The following is a 24,739-nucleotide window of genomic DNA, read 5'->3' on the forward strand; positions in this document are numbered from 1 at the left end:
ATTCACTCTTCACTAAATGCATTTAAATATTATTATTATTATTATTATATTATTTGTTGTTTTTAAATGTTTGTCCGTGTCTCACCTCCCACAGCGTCAGAATGTCCTCGAAGGAAAACTCTCTCTTAAACCAGATGAGCAGCCACCGGAAACAGAAGCACAGAGAGCCGCTGTCCTGGGAGTCTGAGGACAAGAGAATAACACACAAACACACAGGTAAACACACACGAGCGCTGTGAGTGATTATTTTTATATTCTCTTATCATTATTATTCTCTCAGTGTGTTTTTAAACTCTAAAATCAAACACTCCTCTCTCCATAATCCGTGTATCATTCGTTCATTCGTTTTTCAATATAAAACCAAAAATAAGAAAACAAAAAAACAACAGTTTTCTTCGTTATTTGTCTCCAAAACCAAAATGAAAAAACGGATAACGATTCCTTTTTTCAGTTTTCGATTCTGTGTTTAAATGAAGAATGGAAAAAACGGATAACGGCCGTTTCCCGTTTACGTGATTTCCGTGACTGTAATGCCGAACTTTTGCACCGCATACGGACTGAACCAGGACTGATCCAGGTCCGAGACCAGAGCGAGACTGAGACCGGGACCAGACCGGGACCAGGGCGGACTCCGAGCTTTGACTCCGAGCCTCCACGGGGTCTGAGCCTCAGCTTCGAGCTCCGGCCCTGCCACGGGCTCTGAGCCTCCGGTCTGGTCCCGGTCTGGTCCCAGTCTCAGTAGCGCTCTGGTCTCGGACCTGGATCCGTCCTGATTCAGTCCGTATGCGGTGAGACTGGGACCAGACCGGGCCTGAGACCGAGACCAGACAAGACCAGGACCAGACCGGCTCAGAGCCCGGCAGGGCCGGAGCTCGAAGCTGAGGCTCGGACCCCGTGGAGGCTCGGAGTCAAAGCTCGGAGTCCGCCCTGGTCCCGGTCTGGTCCCGGTCTGGTCCCGGTCTGGTCCCGGTCTCAGTCCCGCTCTGGTCCCGGTCTGGTCTCGGACCTGGATCAGTCCCGGTTCAGTCCGTATGCAGTGCAAAAGTTCGGCATCGCAGTCACGGAAGTCACGTAAACGGGAAACGGCCGTTATCCGTTTTTTCCATTCTTCATTTTAACACAAAATCAAAAACTGAAAAAACGAATCGTTATCCGTTTTTTCATTTTGGTTTTGGAGACAAATAACGAAGAAAACTGTTGTTTTTTCGTTTTCTTATTTTTGGTTTTATATTGAAAAACGAATGAACGAATGATACACGGATTCTCCATCCCTCTCTCTTCTCTCTCTCACCGAGGAAGTCACAGAGTTCGGGGTCGAGGGCTCTCAGCAGCAGACTGAGCTGCAGCAGCTGCTTCTTCATGGCCTCCTGAGACTCCTCAAAGTTCAGGTGCTGAAAAACACAACGAGACCAAGAGGAGCGAGTCAGTCACAAACAAACAAACAAACGAATCTAAAAAACGGAGTCCAAACTCACCACGAGGTCCATGAAGCCGGTCAGACACCAGAACGACTCCACCTCGTTCTGAGTCACAAACAGCAGCGGAGCCAAGAGGTCACTCATGCCCTGGACGTAACCTGAACACACAGATACCATCACCACACCATAACTACAACCATAACCATAACTATAACTATAACCATACAACTACAACCATAACCATAACTATAACTATAACTATAAGTTCCACTTTTTTTCATGGTTTGGGTGTTTCCTGTGACTTATACTCTGGTGCGACTTGTATATTAAAATTGTCAGACTGAAGTCGTGAGAGGCTCTAGTCTTGTGTGTCAGTATCTAGTACTGTTCCTCCTGTACCACTCTCACTTCACTCTCTACTGCGCATGTCTCCTGTAGAAAAAGCCGCTGTCTCGCTGCAAGTCCTGAAATATTCAGCTGAAAACAGAAATCGAGCAGCAGAAAGAAAGTTTGGAGTGAGAGAGAAACTTGTGACACCGGGAGGATGCACCATGAAACTTTCCTGAAGTCACTGGATGGATGGACAAAGCCTGGACTTCAGTGACACTGAAACCATCCTGTCGAGATTCAGAAAGACCAGAATAATTCTAACTGAACTGATGCTGAATCTGACGACAGCTATGATTTCTCTCCGGAGGTCACGCAGAAGTGACACGGAGGATGAAGAATTCACTGGATTTAGTGATTTGGAGTGAGATCGATAGTTTGATAAACTTATATTTTGTTGTTTATGCTTTAAATATCTGAAGAACTGTTCATATGTAACGTTAACACACAGGTGTCAAACATATGGCCCGGGGGCCAGATCCGGCCCTCCAAGACCTTTAATCTGGTCCTCGGCTGATTTTCTACTAAAATATTGTAATGATATTTTCTATTAAAATCTTGTTAATTTTCTGTGGTGTTTATCACAGCAGCGTCTCCAGCGTCTCTGTACGTGGCCCCTCCCACCAGAGCAGCACAAATGAAGACTTGTCTCTTTCCAAACGCTCTTAAAGGACGATCGTTTTGACTGTTGACCGTGACACCCTCATCAGAAAAATGTCCAACATGAGAAAAGTGGAGCCGAGTGCAGGATTTTACAACAAAAATTGACTTATTCCTGTTTACAGACAAGTTCATGTTAAAACTTTGTGTTGAAATTGTATTTTTCTTAAAGTTTCAGGTTGTTCATAATATTATAATATTTTGTAAAAGAAAGAGTTCATCAATTAAAAAAGATTTCTGTAATAGATTTGTGTTTCTCTGCACAAATATTTGAACTTATTGTTATTTTTGGGGTTTATATGACATGAGTTTTCTGATCCGGACACTTTGGGATCAAAGTCGGTGGGATACGACCCCCGGAACAAAATGAGTTTGACTCTCCTGCTTTAACATATTAACGCCTGTTCAGCCAGTTGTTTTCTCTTCTATTGTTTTTACTGTAACTTGCCTTTCAAGATGAAATGTCATTCCTGGTCTCTGATTTTATAAAATACATTTCCCCAGAAAGTGCAACTTATACTCCGGAGCGACTTATAGTCCAGAAAATACGGTATAACCACAAATATGACCCAAACCCAAACTACAACATAAACAGCAGGTCACTCGGGCCCTGGACAAAACCTGAACATAAATATATACAAATATTACATTTCAACCATAACTGTCCCCTAAAACAGAACCTGACCTCAAGGAGCTCGTGTCAAAACTTTCCTCCCTTCAAGTCATTTAAGATCATGGATTTATTTATTATTATTTATTTCTCACATAGTTGATTATTTTGTTTTGAAAATATAAAAATATATACTGACACTGCAATTATATGAAGCAAAATCAATAAAATAAATAAAGAAATAGGTCATTGTAAACACTTGTAAAGAGTGTTTGTGTGGTGTTTGTGTTACCGAGGTCGAAGTTGTACATGCAGTAGGTCATGAGGACGTCGTGCAGCAGAGTGAGGCCCGGATTATCGTTCCCCGAGAAAAACGTGTTGTTTCTGTCTGTGCGGCTCACGTCACGCTCTGAGGAAACAAAACACACAACGCACAACACAAAACAAACATCACACATCTGAAAACACACATTATACACTTTACACTTCACACTCCGCTGAGGGTTTCTTTTATTTTACGCTCTTCTGCTGAGCTCGTTTCTTGTGCTACCTGGGACTGCGTTGTGTTCTCGATTATTGGTTCCGCCGCTCTTTATTTAGGCGATGTTATTTAATCAAATAATGGCGGCTAAAAAATTACCGTTGTTTACCAAAGTCGTACTTACTGTATTTTCTGCACTATAGGATGCACTTAAAAGCCTTTAATTTCATCCAAAAACGAGCGCCTTATAATCCAGAGCACCTTATATATGAATTTATTTGTGTGTCTTTAATTGTGTGACTTTAGTAAACTACAAAGCCGCTCCACTTGCAGCATTCCGGCTCCCGTAGTCAGGAGCATCAGGAGTAATAGTAATAGTAAAGGGATTCCTTTAAAATCAAAATGCACCTGTCAAGAGACACGCTCACAACGGCCACTTTAAACTCAAGGCTGTTCTAACGTGAAAGTGCGTTTAGCTGCGTGGGAGCAGTGAATGAGAGAAGGAGAACAAACATTCACCAAGACAGAGAGACAGCGCCGAGCCACTTACGCCACGATCTGCCGACGGATCGTGGACGCCCGGGCGAAGGATCAGGATCAACTGAGGTCCGAGCTTTCACCAAGACCCGAATCATCACTGAACTGAACTCCTGGGAACAGGAACCACACTGACTCGGATCATGACGAGAGGGATGCTGTTTCAACTAGAGCCCAACCGATATATTGGCTGGCCGATATTATCGGTCAATATGGACACCTGGAGACATATCGACTATCGGCCGATATGTTTGCTGATATGGGCCGATATTTCACGTGGGCATGTTATACCTCGTTATAAAGCTTAGACTCTCTACATTATGTTCATTTAATCCAATTTACAGACAGATAAATGTCCAAATATGTGGCTCCACATCAGTATTTATTTGCGGTGTAATTTGTCTGTGTCCGTACTGTCCTTGAACACACCACCAGAGTCACTTCACTCACGTGTGTTTGTTTACACTCGCAGCCGTGCGCAACACTGAGATTATTTTCTTTTTACGGACAATCTGTTTGAGTCTGGATTAAAAGGACATTTATTAGTTCAGACTTGTGATGTGGGAGGAGCCTGTGTGAGGCTGAGTGTTGGAAATACATCGACTTTGAAGCTAGTTTAGGTTTTGTTAGCGATTAGCTGCTGTAGCTCTCACACATAAACAGTCTGTTTTCTATTGGTCTATTGTAAAGTGTTTACATTGGCCGTATATTTATTACTGGACCAGTATTGATATGTAAATGAGCTGTGAATAGACGTGTGAATGATCCACATTTATGCATATAATTAATTACCGCGGTGCGCACGTTTTTACGGCTAAAGGCTAATAGCGGTAGTTTATTTACTAGCTAGGAGTTATGGGTCGGTCGCGATCGAAGCGGCTCTTAGATCCGGCTCTTTGAAGTGAATGACAGGAGCATGTTTCTTATTGGGAGCCGTGTTTTCTCTTTTTCTCACTTTTTCTCTTCATGCCGCATGTAGACCCGTAGTTTGACAGCAGCAGCGGCTGAAAACGAAACTTTCAGAAATCTGCATGTGCATAGGATAAAAAAAAGTGCATATTTGGCTGCAGTTCAGCATAAAATGAATAAACCAGGACTAATCTTGGGCTCGAGTGCAGGAGAGAGATAGAAACCGAGTCCCGACACTCAGTCCTGGTTCAGTTCTGGTTTAGTCCTGCTTGCAACAAAACAATCTCAAGAGTCGCTTGGGAGCCGAAAGAGCCAGTTGCTTTAGTGAGCCGAGCCAAAAGAGCCGGTTCTCCAAAAAAAAAACCTGGAATACCCATCACTAGTAGCTAGAATGTGATGCAAAAATGCCATTAGGCCAAACTACTGTCTGTAAATATGATGTAAAGAGGCAGAACAACAATAAATGTTGTCTAAATAAACCCAATTTAGAATCCACTAGAGCCAAACCTAAGTTTTTTAAACAATTCAAGATTTACTGTGAATTTTTCCATCACTAAATATATCGGCGATTATATCGGCAGCTCCAACTCCCATTATATCAGTTTCATATCGGCCACAACAAAATCCATATCAGTCGGGCTCTAGTTTCAACTATTATGACTTATTGTGAATACATGAACAATTTAGAGTCTCAGACAGTATTTTTTTTACACGTTACAATTGAACAAAGTTGAGAATTTTTGTGAACGCGTAAAATAAAGTTTGACTGACTTATTGAACTGTTGTGTTTCGTTTAATGCGCCTTATAGTCTGGTGCGGTTTATATGCAAATTTTTTTTTAAAAATAGACCATTCAATGACAGCGCGCCTTATAATCCAGAGCGCCTATAGTGCTGAAAATACGGTAAATATTTTGACAGATTTTTGAGCGCCGTGTGCCACATAAAATCAGTTGGAGGTCAGTAAGCACAACCAGAATTAATACATAGAAAATTAAAAGATTTTAAGTGCGCCTTATAGTCCGAAAAATACGGTAAACTTTTGAGGAGTAATGCAATACGGAAACACTATGTACAGCACAAATTTTAAGACCCAGATAAGACCGTGTTGGAGTTTCTAAAGCAGCTTTTTCTGATCAGATTGTGTTAAAACGAAGCTCAGATTAAAGTCTAGCAAACCTCAGACAGAGCAGTGCCTACAGTTAGCGTCACACCCCCAGGGAGCGTTGACGACATGTGCCGCAAAGTACCAACAAACGTTTGACGGACAGCTGCACTGACCAATCAGGTTCCTGTATCCGCGCAGCAGCGAGTTCCTCATCTCCTGCTCCTCGCTCACGGACTTCCACTGGACCTTCATCCGGAAATACTCGTCTCTGAAAAACAACGAAGCCCAAAATCATCCAAAATAAACAGAAAAAACTAAATGGAGGACAAAATGTGGGCGGGGATAGGGGATAGGTGAAGACTGGCATGTTCTGAGCCCTCAAGCCTGTAACAGTAACACAAAACACATCAGGATGTTTTTTTTTTTTTTATTGTTGGTTTAGAAGCTTTTGTGTATTTATGGAGAATTGTCGTGTGGGAGAATGGGAGAGTTGAGGGCCCAGGAGAGATCGCTAGATTACTCAAACATGCGTGGACGACTCTAAAACCTCTTCAGACGTGTTTTTGAAGGGGGAAGAACGTTAAAAAGGTAGAAATCTTTTTGCGTAACACCCCGTCTTTAATGTCACACTAAGGAACATTCCAGGCAAAGCTCTAACATCTCCACGGAGACGAAGAGACGAACTCGAGGCCTGAAAAGTTACGGTCAGAACGAAACGGCGTCCTCACGTTTTGACCCTGAGGATGTCCTCTCTCTCCGAGCGCGTGCTGTTCCAGGGGTAAAAACCCAACAGGAACTTCCACAGCTCCTTCCTCAGCGGCGGAGAGATGCCCTGGAACACAGACGCAGAGACGGGTTAGAAACAGTGTGACGGGGGCGTCCCTGTCACCGTCATGTTAAGTGACTTTCAGTAAACGTGTTAGACCCCGTCAGGTGAGTCCAGAGTATATATACATGGACATATCTAACGCTGTAGCCGCCGCGTTCCAAACAGGAAGTGCTCCAGGCGGCTCGTCCGGCTCCTTCCGACTCTGGCTCCGGTGAGTCGCAGTGAGATCTTGTGGCTCGTCTCTCTGCTGCTGTGGCCTCGGCATTTTGGTCTTAAATGTTTGTATTGGCCTGCGACACAGGATCTTGAAGATTTCATTTCGCTAACATAAATAACGGACCAATCGGACGCCTTTATTCCCCGAGGTCCCTCCCACTAGCCTTAGCAACAGGTTTGATTGACAGCTCGTGCTTTCAGGTGAGAAGGGCGAGAACATTTAACCAGCTCAGTCCTGATTGGCTCTTGTGGTTTTTATGATACTCGTGTTCGATTTACAAATATATATCATAAAACTTCACTCCTGTAACCGTGGCAACGGGAGCTTCATTTGAGTGGAGACGTCAAACTCACTTAGAAAACTTCATTTATACAGTTTATGGTTGAAACCTAAACCCTAAACACCAGCTCTCTGACCCTGTCAGAGTTAGTCCCTGTCAGTGTTACACCCTGTCAGTGTTAGTCCCTGTCAGTGTTAGACCCTGTCAGGTGAGTCCCTGTCAGGTGAGTCCCTGTCAGGTGAGTCCCTGTCAGGTGAGTCCCTGTCAGGTGAGTCTTACCCCTCTAAACACCGCCTCTTTGATCCTGTCTGGCTGCATCACTCGACCCTCAGAGTCCAGCAGGTCGTCCCAACGCTCCAGAGGTCGGCCCCTGGTCACCTGAGGACGAGGCCCCAGCTCCACGCCCTGAAAACACACACACACACACGCATACACACACACACACACGCACACACGCACACACACACACACACACACACACACACACACCCACACACACATACACACACACACACACAAACACACAGTATCAGCCTGACACACAACTGTACACACACTGAGGACCACACAGATATAATCGACTCTGTTCCTCAGTATCGATATCGAGTGTGTTCCTCAGTATTGTTATCGAGTGCGTTCCTCAGTATCGTTATCGAGTGCGTTCCTCAGTATCGTTATCGAGCGCGTTCCTCAGTATCGATATCGAGCGCGTTCCTCAGTATCGTTATCGAGCGCGTTCCTCAGTATCGATATCGAGCGCGTTCCTCAGTATCGTTATCGAGCGCGTTCCTCAGTATCGTTATCGAGCGCGTTCCTCAGTATCGATATCGAGCGCGTTCCTCAGTATCGATATCGAGCGCGTTCCTCAGTATCGATATCGAGCGCGTTCCTCAGTATCGTTATCGAGCGCGTTCCTCAGTATCGTATCGAGCGCGTTCCTCAGTATCGAGCATGTTCCTCAGTATCGATATCGAGTGTGTTCCTCAGTATCGATATCGGGTTTAGACCTCTGAGTGCGGTGACACTGCTCCTTACACATGTGATGAGCTCAAACTCGGGCTCGTCCTCCAGACCACCAGGGTGCGCCGGGTCCTGGGCTCTTCTGTGGTGCAGCGTCTCCGGAGGTTTGAGCGCCGCCCGGAAAAAGGTTGTGACTTTGGAAAATCCCCCGAACGTGGTGGCGTACGGATCGTGGATGAACCTCTGCGGACAAAAAAACAACGACAACAACGAGATTAGTCCGACTTAAACTTTGACTCGATTTAGAACAGGAGAGTCAAACTCAAATTCACAGAGTCAAAATTTAAAAATGGAACTAAATTGTGGGTCAAACTAAATATTTATTTAAAAATTTCAACAACATCGGCATGTTTTCTCTTCTTTTGAGATCTGTAATATTAAACCTTTTCTTATTCAAATAAATGTTTAATAACAGTTTTGCTTAAACATTGAATCCAGAACAAAAAATATATAAAATAATAACAACATTTTAAATAAATCATGTCTCTATAGTCGATCTTTGTGCCGTGAGCAGCTCTAAATCATGTTTGATATGATCTCGCGGGCCAAATTTAATTATATTCTGGGCCAAATTTGAGTTTGACATTTTAAAACACAGGTGTCAAACACACGGCCCGGGGGCCAGATCCGGCCCTCCAAGGCCTTTAATGTGGCCCTCGGCTGATTTTCTACTAAAATATTTTAATTATATTTTCTATTAAAATGTTGTTAATTTTCTGTGGTGTTTATCACAGCAGCGTCTCCAGCGTCTCTGTACGTGGCCCCTCCCACCAGAGCAGCACAAATGAAGACTTGTCTCTTTCCAAACGCTCTTAAAGGACGATCGTTTTGACTGTTGACCGTGACACCCTCATCAGAAAAATGTCCAACATGAGAAAAGTGGAGCCGAGTGCAGGATTTTACAACAAAAATGGACTTATTCCTGTTTACAGACAAGTTCATGTTAAAACTTTGTGTTGAAATTGTATTTTTCTTAAAGTTTCAGGTTGTTCATAATATTATAATATTTTGTAAAACAAAGAGTTCATCAGTTCAAAAAGATTTGTGTAATAGATTTGTGTTTCTCTGCACAAATATTTGAACTTATTGTTATTTTTGGGGTTTATATGACATGAGTTTTCTGATCCGGACACTTTGGGATCAAAGTCGGTTGGACACGACGCCCGGAACAAAATGAGTTTGACACTTCTGATTCAAAAAATTCAGGAAAAGTGTAACATTTCTTGTCAGATTCCAGCTCGTCTCCACGGAAACGTTACTGCTTTGTCTGGAAAGTTCCACGGAACATTCCGTAGCACAGGATTAAAGCCCCGCTGCGGGACATTTCCACACATTAGAACAGGATTAAAGCCCCGCTGCGGGACATTTCCTCACATTAGAACAGGGTTAAAGCCCCGCTGCGGGACATTTCCACACATTAGAACAGGATTAAAGCCCCGCTGCGGGACATTTCCTCACATTAGAACAGGGTTAAAGCCCCGCTGCGGGACATTTCCACACATTAGAACAGGATTAAAGCCCCGCTGCGGGACATTTCCACACATTAGAACAGGATTAAAGCCCCGCTGCGGGACATTTCCTCACATTAGAACAGGATTAAAGCCCCGCTGCGGGACAATTTCGGACTCACATTAGAACAGGATTTAAAGCCCCGCTGCGGGACATTTCCACACATTAGAACAGGATTAAAGCCCCGCTGCGGGACATTTCCTCACATTAGAACAGGATTAAAGCCCCGCTGCGGGACATTTCCTCACATTAGAACAGGATTAAAGCCCCGCTGCGGGACATTTCCTCACATTAGAACAGGATTAAAGCCCCGCTGCGGGACATTTCCTCACATTAGAACAGGATTAAAGCCCCGCTGCGGGACATTTCGGTACAAGTTACATATGAAAGCAGAGAGATGTTTGTGTTTGAGACTCGAGGGCAGGTCGGTTCACACAGGATTTCCTGAGGGAGGAGACGTCGTTTCTGCTGAACCTTTACACATGTTTATGAAATCACATCATTTACACAAACACACACCGACACAAATCTTCTCTCAAATAAACTCACACAAATGAAAACTGTCACACACAAAACAGCACAAACCAAATACAAACGTTTGGTTTTATTTTCTGTTGTTCTGAGGCCGTTTCACAGTTTGAGGAGCTGGACGATGTCACCGACCCAAAATAAAACTGTTCATATTTTAACTCTTTTCCCCCCGGACGCCGACGAGGAACAACCCACACACACACAGTGTTGGGGAGTAACAGATTACATGTACCGGAATTATGTAATCAGAGTAACTGTATTCAGTTACAGTTACTGTTTCAGTGAGTGGTAATTGGATTACAGTTACTTTGTTGAAATGGATTACATGGTGATATTTTTGTGTTTTCACATTTTGGGCTAAATCCCTTTTTTTTTTTCTTTTTCGGTAATTCCACTCATTGCTGGACACTAAACCAGGACTAAACCAGGACTAAACCAGGACTAAACCAGGACTAAACCAGGACTAAACCAGGTCTCAACCAGAACTAAACCAGGACTAAACCAGGACTAAACCAGGACTCTAAACCAGGACTAAACCAGGTCTAAACCAGGACTAAACCAGGTCTAAACCAGGTCTAAACCAGGAACTAAACCAGGACTAAACCAGGACTAAACCAGGACTAAACCAGGACTAAACCAGGAACTAAACCAGGACTAAACCAGGACTAAACCAGGACTAAACCAGGACTAAACCAGGACTAAACCAGGACTAAACCAGGACTAAACCAGGACTAAACCAGAAACTAAACCAGGAACTAAACCAGGACTAAACCAGGACTAAACCAGGAACTAAACCAGGACTAAACCAGGTCTAAACCAGGTCTAAACCAGGTCTAAACCAGGTCTAAACCAGGTCTAAACCAGGACTAAACCAGAACTAAACCAGGACTAAACCAGGACTAAACCAGGACTAAACCAGGACTAAACCAGGACTAAACCAGGAACTAAACCAGGTCTAAACCAGGTCTAAACCAGGACTAAACCAGGACTAAACCAGGACTAAACCAGAACTAAACCAGGTCTAAACCAGGTCTAAACCAGGTCTCAACCAGGTCTCAACCAGGACTAAACCAGGACTAAACCAGGACTAAAACCAGGACTAAAACCAGGACTAAAACCAGGACTAAAACCAGGACTAAAACCAGGACTAAACCAGGTCTAAACCAGGATTTAACAGGACTAAATCCTGCTGTGTGGACGTGTCTCTTCTTCTATCAATAATATTTTTAATTTGGTTAAGTAAAGACTGGGCTTTTTTATTGTCTTTTATCAGACAAAACTGCAGCAAACCAAGTAATCCAAAGTAATCAGATTACGTTACTCACTTTAAGTAATTTCATGGATTCTGTTACAAACTACATTTTGGTGTGTGTAATCTGTAATCTGTAGGGGATTACATTTTAAAAGTCACCTTCCCAACACTGTACATATATGTTACTAGTTCTACCCTTAGAGCATCACTGCATAAAAGAAAACAAACTTCCACCAGTGATTGTAAATGATTTTTACACTCATGAACTTCATTGTAACACAGACATATTTGTATCTCTGGAAACTTTAGACTCTGAACTCTTCATTTCTGGATGTTTAAATGTGATTCAACTCATTTACAGGTGTATAACAGCTCACTGAAAATGAGAGTTTACCTGGTCAGGTGCAAAATCAAAAACAAAAAACTACATTCAGCATCTGATATCTGCATGTTCTGAGTACTATATTCATAAAAAAAAATTAAATATACTTTGTCAAAGTATTTAAACAGATTTCATTTCACCAGATACAGTAGAGCCAAGTGTGCACCTGTTTTTACCTGTTGTTCACCTGTGTGGACCTAATTCATTTTTTTCATTTAACTTATTCAACTCATTTAACTTATTCATCTTATTTAATTTATTCAACTACTTCATCTTATTATAATAATAATATAATAATAAAACTCTTCAGTGTCAGTGGTTGTTCAGTATTTGTCATCTTGGTCACTTTCTCGTTTGTTTCTGTAGTGATTCTGTTATACGTCGCATCTTGGAAAAAAAGACTGAAACATTTCAAAGGACTCGCCTGAAAAACATCCAGATTTCAGGGCAGTTTTGGTTCATAATCGAGTATAAAGCCCTGATAGTTTGTTTGGACATCGCAGGACTCCACACAGACGCATCAGCCACATTCTCACTTTCATAAGTTTCACTCTCTGTAAGTCCGTCGCTGTCGCTGTTTTCCACTTTATAATCAACTTCATCATCACTTTGAAATCTATAAAAGTCACTTTCTCTAAACTTGATCCATAAAATACGTCCGCTCCTCATTATTTCTAAAACTGTGGGCCGCGATCTTTCCATTGCTCGTGTTTCGTGTTGTGTTTTTTCCGGAAGCTCCATCGTCACTACTTCGATTAACTTCGGAAAAAAACGGCGAAAACATATCCTTGAATCCTATTGGTCAGTCTAGTGTGGGTTGTAGTGGCCCCGACCGATCGCAGTCTCTGTTTAAATGTGAAAAACCGAGCCGTTTCTAATGGTCGTCAAATCACGTCTTTAGTGAAACAGCGGAGGAGTCAAAACACGTCGTTAAGGAAACAAGGGGGGTCGTCAAATGTCAAAACTTTTACAGCAGAAACGAAACACAAACGACTGACAGTTTTTGTGTAGGTTTGTGTTTGATGGGGGGTGAACTTCACGCAGGAAAACCGTCACTGTATTTCTCTTTCTCTCCTTGGAAAATCCTTTCATGTTCATGTCTGTTCAAACTGGTTCACGGTGATTCTCGTGTTTTGTCGCGTCTTAAAGTATCAGCAGCGATATATTTGTGAAGTTGTATTTTATTGTGTATTTCTTTCTGTCCCCAGAGCAGGAGTCACTCACCTGGACGAGATCGGAGCCGTCGTCGAGGAGCTGGAGTCGATCGAACGAAGGGGAGACGTCGCCGGAGTCGTTGGGGAAAGCCAAAAAGAGCCGCGCGTCCACCGGAGACCTGAGGGGGGCGACAGAGAGCAGAGCAAACGCAGAGACGGGACATGTTAAAATATCTGACCGAGCAAAAAACAATGAGTGCCCTCGTTTTTTTGCGTGTTATCTGAGATTGACAAGAATGTTTTTTCACGGTCTCGATTCACGCTTGCGTCGCAAACCAGAAAGATTTTTGGAAACGTGCGATGAAACTTCCTTGAGGTTCTGTTCGTGGTCATAAGTCTGACAAAATCTAGGAAAACTGAGAAAATGTCCCAGTTTTCTTCATCTCCATGTCATTGGAGTTCTAAATATGACCCAAACCAGGACTAAACATGACCCAAACCGGGACTAAACATGACCCAAACCGGGACTAAACATGACCCAAACCAGGACTAAACATGACCCAAACCAGGACTAAATATGACCCAAACCGGGGCTAAATATGACCCAAACAAGAACCAAACCAGGACTAAATATGACCCAAACCAGGACTAAACTATGACCCAAACCAGGGACTAAACATGACCCAAACCAGGACTAAATATGACCCAAACCAGGACTAAACATGACCCAAACCAGGACTAAACATGACCCAAACAAGAACCAAACCAGGACTAAATATGACCCAAACACCCAAACCAGGACTAAATATGACCCAAACAAGAACCAAACCAGGACTAAATATGACCCAAACAAGAACCAAACCAGGACTAAATATGACCCAAACCAGGACTAAATATGACCCAAACATGACCCAAACCAGGACTAAACATGACCCAAACAAGAACCAAACCAGGACTAAATATGACCCAAACATGACCCAAACCAGGACTAAACATGACCCAAACAAGAACCAAACCAGGACTAAACATGACCCAAACCGGGACTAAACATGACCCAAACCAGGACTAAATACCCAAACCAGGACTAAACATGACCCAAACCAGGACTAAATATGACCCAAACCCTAAATATGACCAAACAAGAACCAAACCAGGACTAAATATGACCCAAACCAGGACTAAACTATGACCCAAACCAGGACTAAACATGACCCAAACCAGGACTAAATATGACCCAAACCAGGACTAAACATGACCCAAACCAGGACTAAATATGACCCAAACCAGGACTAAATATGACCCAAACCAGGACTAAATATGACCCAAACATGACCCAAACCAGGACTAAATATGACCCAAACTAAAATGACCCAAACCAGGACTAAACATGACCCAAACAAGAACCAAACCAGGACTAAACATGACCCAAACCAGGACTAAACATGACCCAAAAATATGACCCAAACCAGGACTAAAACATGACCCAACAAATAACCAAACCAGGACTAAATATGACCCAAACATGACCCAAACCAGGACTAAATATGACCCAAACAAGAACCAAACCAGGACTAAATATGACCCAAACCAGGACTAAACAAACCCAAACCAGGACTAAACATGACCCAAACCAGGACTAAACATGACCCAAACCAGGACTAAATATGACCCAAACCAGGACTAAACATGACCCAAACCAGGACTAAACATGACCCAAATCTCAAACCAAGACTAAACCAGGACTAAACATGAAGCGTGAGGCGGGGCGGGACTCACGGGTCGAGGATGACGTAGCGGTGCATGGCTCTCAGCAGCTCTCTGGTGCCTCCTCTGTGGAAGTGCAGCGGGGGCAGAGGATGGCCCCCCCTGCTGGTCAGGACCAAGAAGTTTCTGCCCAAAGAGAAGCGAGCGCGACGCAGGGAGTAAAGCTCCGACAGAGGGAGAGAGAAAGCCCACTCTCCTGAAACACACAGAGACCACGTTTAACCGAGCTCAGGAGGAAGAGACACAAACAGAAACTCTTAAAAAGTGTTTATGACACGAATGACCTCACATTTTACTAAAACTAAACCAGGACTAAACCAGGTCTAAACCAGGTCTAAACCAGGACTAAACCAGGTCTAAACCAGGTCTAAACCATGGACTAAACTAGGGACTAATCCAGGACTAAATAAGGTCTAAATCAGGTCTAAACCAGGTCTAAACCAGGTCTAAACCAGGTCTAAACCAGGTCTAAACCAGGACTAAACTAGGACTAATCCAGGACTAAATAAGGTCTAAATCAGGTCTAAACCAGGTCTAAACCAGGACTAATCCAGGACTAAACCAGGTCTAAACCAGGTCTAAACCAGGACTAAACTAGGACTAATCCAGGACTAAACCAGGTCTAAACCAGGTCTAAACCAGGACTAAACCAGGTCTAAACCAGGTCTAAACTAGGACTAATCCAGGACTAAACTAGGACTAATCCAGGACTAAATAAGGTCTAAATCAGGTCTAAACCTGAACTAAACCAGGACTAAACCAGGACTAAACCAGGACTAAACCAGGTCTAAACTAGGAATAAACCAGGTCTAAACCAGGTCTAAACCAGGTCTAAACCAGGACTAAACTAGGACTAAATCAGGTCTAAATCAGGTCTAAACCAGGTCTAAACCAGGTCTAAACCAGGACTAATCCAGGACTAAACCAGGTCTAAACCAGGTCTAAACCAGGACTAAACTAGGACTAAATCAGGTCTAAATCAGGTCTAAACCTGAACTAAACCAGGACTAAACCAGGACTAAACCAGGTCTAAACCAGGTCTAAACCAGGTCTAAACCAGGACTAAACCAGGTCTAAACCAGGTCTAAACTAGGACTAAACCAGGTCTAAACTAGGACTAATCCAGGACTAAATAAGGTCTAAATCAGGTCTAAACCTGAACTAAACCAGGACTAAACCAGGACTAAACCAGGTCTAAACCAGGTCTAAACTAGGACTAAACCAGGTCTAAACTAGGTCTAAACTAGGACTAAACCAGGATTAACCAGGACTAAACCAGGACTAAACATGACTCAAATCAGGTCTAAACCAGAACTAAACCAGGACTAAACCAGGACTAAACCAGGACTGAACCAGGTCTGAACTAGGACTAAACCAGGTCTAAACCAGGTCTAAACCAGAACTAAACTAGGACTAAACCAGGATTAACCAGGACTAAACCAGGACTAAACATGACTCAAATCAGGTCTAAACCAGAACTAAACCAGAACTAAACCAGGACTAAACCAGGACTGAACCAGGTCTGAACTAGGACTAAACCAGGTCTAAACCAGGTCTAAACCAGACTAAACCAGAACTAAACTAGGACTAAACCAGGACTAACCAGGACTAAACCAGGACTAAACATGACTCAAACCAGGTCTAAACCAGGACTAAAACAGGACTAAACCAGGTCATTTTACTAAACCACAGGTCAGATCGTTGGGTCTGATCCTGAGACCGCGTCCGGGCGAGAGACTCGTTCACATTGTTGGTAAACTGACCTGAGGCCTTGGCGGGCGTCGGCGCTCTGCTCCTCTTCACGGTGCTGATCACGGCCCAGTCCGGCTCGTACCCGGGCTCGAACTGCGTGTCCTCCCCGTCCCCCTCCCCCTCCTGAAAAACACACCCGACATTTCATCACGTTACAACAGTTAAAGCCCCACTGCGGGACATTTCCTCACACTAGACCTTGGGGTGCAACGATATTCGATATAATATTGAATCGTTCGATACTGGTGTCACGATTCGATTCGGTTTGTTCGATCCAGTCGTGTCGCTCCAGGTCTCTGTGTGTCGTTTGTTTTGGCCAAAGTTTGTTCAGTTTTCTTGTCGCAGAAACAGAAATCAGCTCCACAGAGACTCACAGATGAAATATTCTAACAGAGGAGGGTTGATCTTTACTCACTTTGTATTTGACGTTCACAGACCTAAAGAGAACTACAAAAAGATTCACTTTTAAATACTTTAGAATAGGGATGGGCATGATTAGTCGATTAATCGATAATTGATCATTAAGAATTTCATCGATTACGTTCATTTTAATCGACAAACCGAATGTAGGTTGCTGTGTGTATCGTGTACATGTGTCTCTGCATCAGAAGGAGCGAGACACAAACAGTGGGTCAGTCTGTAACGAACCGAAGCACAAATGTGGATTTAACCAGGATTTGTAGAAGAAATTCCACACTTTCCGTTGCGTTGGGACAAGTGTGAGTCCATGTGCACAGTGGATAAAGCAGCACATATGTTTCTGTGTCCAGTGGGAAAAAGTTTTTCCAGGTGAGAGTCGCTCAATGTGGATGACGAGGCCCCGCCCCCCTCCCCCCGTACGCTGTCCTGGTTTTGACAAACACAAATCTGGTCACACTGACCTGTATTCACCTGAGTCATGTCTTTTAATCCAACACAAGTTGAACCACATCAGCGACACAAGAGCTGGAGTTTTATCTTCACTTAGTTTATGTAAATTAGTGATGTGGATTTAAGTTTTGTTTCTGTGAGATTTGAACAAAACTGAATTAAACACATTATAATGTCAAACAGCTGATGTGGCTCTAGCTCAGGGGTCGGCAACCCAGAACGTTCAAAGAGCCATATTGGCCCAAAAAAACAAAAACCAAACCTGCCTGGAGCCGCACAAAATGAAAAGTCTTATATAAGTGTAATATGAAGACAACACAGACTGTCAGTATTAACTGTATAAACCGACTATAAAAATGACTAAGTACAAATACAAAATGATCATCATGATACACAAACCCTCTGTGACCCTCTCACACTCGCTGCTCCGTCTGTAGCCACTGAAATCAGGTGGTTCGTGTTTATTCCTTTGTCATTTAGGCCCCGTTTACACGTACACGGGTATTTTTAAAAACGGAGACATTTCCCTTCGTTTGTTCACATCGTTTACACACAATTGGATAATTCGCCTCTGAAAACAAATCTTTTTAAAAACTCTGGTTAGAGTGGAGATTTTGGAAACGTTTGTGTGTAAACTGAGATAAACTGAGTTTTAGGAGCTGACGCGCTGAAAGTGCGACCGACGTTTACCTGTTGCTATGACGACGATGATGGAAGTATTCAGAGCAGCAGTCGCATTTCTTCTGATCGTGCAGAGGAGCACTCAGAAAACAAACCCGGAACAGAAGCTCTGAGCTCAGCAGCAGCACCAAACACACTGGAGGAGTCAGTGCAGCTCCTCAAGACGGGGCTGGGGGTCCAGTGTTGGTCAGATGGTCCGGAGGCTTCGTCCTCCATGTCCTGGTTCCAGACGGGGACGAGTAAGACCAGCACAAAGAACTGGGTCCGAGTGCTTCAGTGCCGTCGTCTGTGCGCTGGTTCTGTGTGGGAAAAGTGAGAATGTTCTGTGGACCACAGGTCCGGGTGCTCTGGTCTGGTTCTGAGGTGGAGCAGCGTCCGGACAGAAGCGTGAATCCCGTTTGGTTCGTTATATGTTGTTCTGAGCGTCCGTCTGCGCACGTGTTTTTTTGTTGTTGTTTTTTTCGGGGAAAGTTCTTCTCAGGTGGAGGTGGACACCACCCCCTGCTTCAGCTTCAGCTCATCTATTTGTTCTGCTGAAACACTTTTCATGTGTTTCATTTGCACACAGCTGAAGGATCAGATCCATGAGCAGATGAACGAGGGTTTTACCCCTAAACAAACCAGATTAAAACAACAACCACAAAAATCATTCCTTTTCCATTTTCACTCATTTTTGAAAAAGCTCCAGGGAGCCACTAGGGGAGAGCTAAAGAGCCACATGTGGCTCTGGAGCCGCGGGTTGCCAACCCCTGCTCTAGAGTGTTTACGGTTTATATGTCGTAAAGTTGAATTTATTTATGCAGATTAGTGCAGATAGTAATAATAATGATGATCATTTTAATACAAAAACGTTAATGATTAATCGATAATCGATCGTTAATTCTTCTGACAAAAAATCTGATTTGGGTCACTTCAGGCTGCAGTCTGAACGTCGCCATATTCCACTGAGTCGTGTCCTTTAGTCCGACAGAAGCTGAACCGCATCAGCGCACAAGGAAAGAGCAGTTTTTTTTTTAAATCTTAGTTTATGTAAATGAGTCATGTGGTTTTAAGTTTTGTTTCTGTAAAACGTAAACAAACAAACTCAAAGCTGTGTGGATAAGGAACGCTTTGATTTCGGACACATAAACGACGTGTCTGGACACAAATCGTTTCCGCTCCGGTGATTTGTTTCGGTGTAAACGCAGCCTGAGCCGTGACGTGTCTGACCTTCTTGCTGAAGAGAACAGTTGGAGCGTTGCGTCCTTCGTCTTCCACCGGACTCCACTCCAACGCAGGGATCCCGGCCTGAACACACAACAACAACAACAACGACGACGACTTTAAGATCACCATCAGGTTTATTGTATTTAATCTGGTTTACTCACGTCTCTAAACTTTTACTAACAAAGGAAGTCAAAGTCATTTTACTCTATCTTTAAATCACAATATTCAGCTAAAATTACTCACTGATTTCCAAAGTTTTCAATGGGATAAATTTTAGTAACTTAATTTTCCGATTTATGTTAATGCAAAAAACTTTCACAAAGACTTTCAGCTGTAAATAAAGTGTCATATTTTGAATTAAATTGTAAATATTTCAGCCTCCAGAGGTGTTTGAGACTCACGCGCTCGACGATCCTGATGAAGCCCGGGATGCTCGTGTCCAGGTTGCTCTTCTTGGCGTTTGTGTGAAGATAAACTCCCTCCTTCTCGAATACGAGCTGAGGAAAAAACAACAGTACGGAACATTTTTAAAAAGCATGTCAATGTTTAAATGTATAAATGTAAACGGAGCCTGTGTGTAGCATCAGAACTGGGACTAAACTGGGACCAGACCGGGAACTAAACCAGCACTAAGCCAGGACTAAACCAGGACTAAACCAGGACTAAACCAGGACTAAACCAGGACTAAACTAGGACTGAATCAGGTCAAAACCAGGACTAAACCAAGACCAAAACCTGGACTAAACCAGGACCCAAATCAGGACCAAACCAAGACTAAACCAGGACTAAACCAGGAATAAACCAGGACCAAACCAGGAATAAATCAGGACCAAAACCTGGACTAAACATGACCCAATTCAGGACTAAACCAGGACTAAACCAGGACCAAATCAGGACTAAACCAGAACTAAAACCTGGACTAAACATGACCTAAATCAGGACCAAACCAGGACTAAACCAGGACTGAATCTGGTCAAAACCAGGACAAAACCAAGACCAAAACCTGGACTAAACATGACTCAAACCAGGACTAAACCAGGAACAAATCAGGACTAAACCAGGACAAAAACCTGGACTAAACTTGACCTAAATCAGGACCAAACCAGGACTAAACCCGGACTGAGTCAGGTCAAAACCTGGAGTAAACCTGGACTAAACCACGACTGAACCTGGCCCAAACCAGAACCATTTATCGTGAGTATTTATTAGAGTTGGGATCATTCAGAAGTTGCCGATACGATACATACCTCGATACACAGGCGGCAATACGATACATTTTTCGATACAGTGCACTTTCGATTCAGTGTGATTCAATGTGTTATATTTCAAATCGATTCGATACCGTTCAATGAAAAACTGAACCGAAAGACAAAATCATGGCTGTGACACTTGTGCAAAGTTCAAATGAAAATCACTCATTTTACTTAAAACAGTGAAAATATCGACACAACTGTAGCACTTACACAAAATTAAATATACCTAAAAATACTTTTGGTGATATATCGATACACCAGATCACGATATCGATACTGTATCAGCAAATTAAACAATAATAATATATCGATATTTAAATATTTTTACACAAAATCCCCAACTAATTATGGTGGGGATTTTTTCTTTTGTTCCTGTTCTGTTTAGATTGAAAAAGGTTAAATAAGAAGGTTTCACTTCTGTCAGACAGACCAGACTGAAACCAGGACCAGGACTAAACCAGGACCAAAACCTGGACTAAACATGACCCAAACCAAGACTAAACCAGGATCAAAACTGGACTGAATCAGGACCAAACCAGGTCAATACCTGGATTTAACCAGGACCAAATCAGGACTAAACATGACCCAACCAGGACCAAACCAGGACTAATCCAGGACTGAATTAGGTCAAATTCTGAACTAAACCAGGATTAAACCAAGACCAAAACCTGGACTAAACATGATCCAAACCAGGACTAAACCAGAACTAAACATGACTCAAACCAGGACTAAACCAGGACTAAATATGACCCAAATCAGGACCAAACTAAGAATAAACCAGGACTAAACATGACTCAAACCAGGACTTAAGCAGGACTCAAACCAGGACTTAAGCAGGACTCAAACCAGGACTAAACCAGGACTAAACCTAGACCAAAACCTGAACAAACATAACCCAAATCAGGACTAAATCAGGACTAAACCAGGACTAAACCTGGACCAAAACCTGGACTAAACATGACCCAAACCAGGACTAAACCAGGACCAAATCAGGACCAAAACCTGCACTAAACATGAGCCAAGCCAGAACCAAACCAGAACTAAACAAGGATTAAATGTACCAATCAGAGTACTGCGTGTGAATACTTCGAATACTTTAACACAAAGCTGCGTTATAAACTAGGTTAGATCATTTTAAAATAATTTCTGCTGACGTGTTTTTACTTTTATCCCGTCACAAAAGGAAACACACCCTCACTAATCTCATGTTTAATAACCTGCGTACATTATTAAAGTACAGCCTGACATATTTTTATTTTGAAAAGTCACTCCTCTGTATAACAAATGAGAAAGTACTGCGCTGAATGTGTATTTTCGGTCCATTTTGCTTTTACTTTTCACATTTCTTGGTCCACTACTTTTTGGATTTTAAGATTTTAAGTATCACCATCAGTATCATTTTAAATCACATCTTAAAACTCTTTTTTTTTTACCGGTTTTGGCTTGATTTTATTCCTTATTTTTCATTTTTATTCTATTTTATTAACTTATTTCTTATAATTAATTGAATTGTTCGCGTCATTGTCTGATTTTTTTGTTCTTTCTGGACGCTGTTTTTATTGTTCTTTGCAGCTTGTACAGCCTTGTTTTTAAAAGCGATTTATTATTTATTATATTATTATTTTTACTTCTACTTTATAGTATTTATATTGATAATAACGTTACTCTTAAGTACAGTTTTTGGCACACCTATTAAAAGAAACGTAGCTGTTGTTTAGTCATTTTTGTTTAGTCGTTTTGCTTGTTTTTGTGATTAAATCTTTACAAATTCCATGTTCTTTAAGTGAATTCTTTCCGGTTTTAATCATCAGATCCACTGTCTCCGCTCCACGTGACTTTACATTTATTAAAATAAACGCACTTGTTGTTTAATATATTGTTATTTTGCTTGTTTTTGTGATTACATTTTCACATTTTCCATGTTTTCAGTAAATTCTTTCCGGCGTCAAAATGGACTCAATTTCATTTCTCTCCAGCGACTAGTTCAGGGATCAGAAAACACTAGATGATTTGCAAAAACTCAAGAAGTGCGAGTTCGGGCACCGGCCAATACTGTTGTGTGACGATTGTTGTTGTTGTACTGTTGTGTGACGATTGTCGTTGTTGTACTGTTGTGTGACGATTGTCGTTGTGTGATGATTGTGGATGTTGCGTGACGATTGTTGTTGTACTGTTGTGTGACGATTGTTGATGTTGTACTGTTGTATGACGATTGTTGTACTGTTGTGTGACGATTGTAGATGTTGTGTGATGATTGTAGATGTTTTGTGACGATTGTTGTTGTTGTACTGTTGTGTAACTGTTGTTGTTTTTGTACTGTTGTGTAACTGTTGTTGTTGTACTGTTGTATGATGTTGTTTGTTGTACTGTTGTATGATGATGTTGTGTTGTTGTACTGTTGTGTAACTGTTGTTGTTGTACTGTTGTATGATGATTGTTGTTGTTGTACTGTTGTATGTGATGATTGTTGTTGTTGTACTGTTGTGTGACGATTGTTGTTGTTGTGTGACGATTGTTGTTGTTGTGCTGTTGTGTGACGACTGTTGTTGTACTGTTTTGTGACGATAGTTGTTGCACTGTTGTGTAACTGTTGTTGTACTGTTGTGTAACTGTTGTTGTACTGTTGTGTGACGATTGTTGTTGTACTGTTTTGTGACGATAGTTGTTGTACTGTTGTGTAACTGTTGTTGTTGTACTGTTGTATGACGATTGTTGATGCTGTGTGACGATTGTTGATGCTGTGTGACGATTGTTGATGTTGTACTGTTGTGTGACGATTGTTGTTGTTGTGTGATGACTGTTGTTGTAATACACTGATAACTGTTGACGTTAGCTTATTGATACGGACGGTTTTTGCCTACCAAAATACCTGATGTGACGTCATCGTATTTTCTCGTATCGTATCGGCAACTTCTTTTTGATTCCCAGACCTACTACAGTGTGAATTTCCTTTTATAATATAGTGATATATTTTTATTTAAACAACGTCTTTCTGAACAAAATCACAACGTTTTCTACACGTGGAAATGACGTAATAAAAATGACAACGATCAAATCAGATATTAAATCCAAACTGTTCAATGATCCAACGTAGGTTTTCTGTCGCAAGTCTAACACGCACATGTCGATGTTTAACTGGTCCAAACAGACAATAAAACACTTAAAAAAACACTTTTACAACACGACTTGTTACTCCACTTCTGCCTCGGGAGCTCAAATCGACAGGACGCCGGTTTTTAATCATCAGATCTACTGTGTCCAGTCACATGATCGGAACTGTCCCGAGGCAAATCAGGGACAAACAATGAAAGTGAATCATTTTTCCAGCACAAAACACGCGATAATAAAATGCCAGAACGGTATAACTCTCTATTTTAATGATAAATGTCAAATAAAACGTCATTTGCGTCCATGGCTTTAAACCCCCCAGCTGTTTCCAGACGTTAGCTTCTCCCGTTAACATCCTCCCGTTCCCCGCGCGTTTTCTCTCCTCACAAACTTCACTTTCGCGTCCAAATGTCGCGGACGCGTTGAACCGTCCGCCCGCGGTTCGTTCGCGGCGGAAACCATCGCGTTTACCTTGAAATCCGGCGTTTTTTCGGCCATTCTCGTCGCTTCTGGCTCCGCTTTTTCCCAAAACAAATGTTACGTCATACTTCCTACTCCGAGGAACGCCCCCCTCCACGTCACGCGCCGCCCCGCAGCCAATCAGAGCCCGCCGAGAAAGTAGCGTTATTTTATTATATTTCAAAACAAATACGACAATTATTTAACTGAGAACAAAAAAGAAAAAAAATAAATAAATAAAATAAAATAAATAAATAAACAACTAACTATAGAAATTATATACAAATATCTAACTGAGAAATAAAAAAAACACACGCACAAACTACGTGTAGAAAAAATATAAACAAATATCTAATTGAGAAA

General features: G+C 42.3%; 1 protein-coding gene across 1 annotated transcript; it reads right to left on the bottom strand.

Annotated features, from left to right (window-relative positions):
- Nucleotides 1-29: 29 nt before the first annotated feature.
- On the bottom strand, nucleotides 30-24,506 carry tbc1d17 (TBC1 domain family, member 17). The gene is made up of 14 exons (XM_055152468.1): nucleotides 24,389-24,506; nucleotides 19,958-20,053; nucleotides 19,560-19,637; nucleotides 16,811-16,922; nucleotides 15,060-15,243; nucleotides 13,354-13,462; nucleotides 8,471-8,638; nucleotides 7,715-7,840; nucleotides 6,838-6,941; nucleotides 6,283-6,377; nucleotides 3,368-3,484; nucleotides 1,476-1,576; nucleotides 1,292-1,391; nucleotides 30-183 (listed from the first exon to the last, which is right to left on the bottom strand). Exons 1-14 carry the CDS (start codon nucleotides 24,413-24,415, stop codon nucleotides 50-52), a joined length of 1,551 nt encoding a protein of 516 aa, XP_055008443.1. The 5' UTR covers nucleotides 24,416-24,506; the 3' UTR covers nucleotides 30-49.
- Between the last annotated feature and the right edge of the window lie 233 nt (nucleotides 24,507-24,739).

Source organism: Boleophthalmus pectinirostris, unplaced genomic scaffold (genome assembly GCF_026225935.1).
Source record: "Boleophthalmus pectinirostris isolate CB_2022bp ecotype Guang Dong unplaced genomic scaffold, ASM2622593v1 HiC_scaffold_17, whole genome shotgun sequence".
Taxonomy (NCBI): domain Eukaryota; kingdom Metazoa; phylum Chordata; class Actinopteri; order Gobiiformes; family Gobiidae; genus Boleophthalmus; species Boleophthalmus pectinirostris.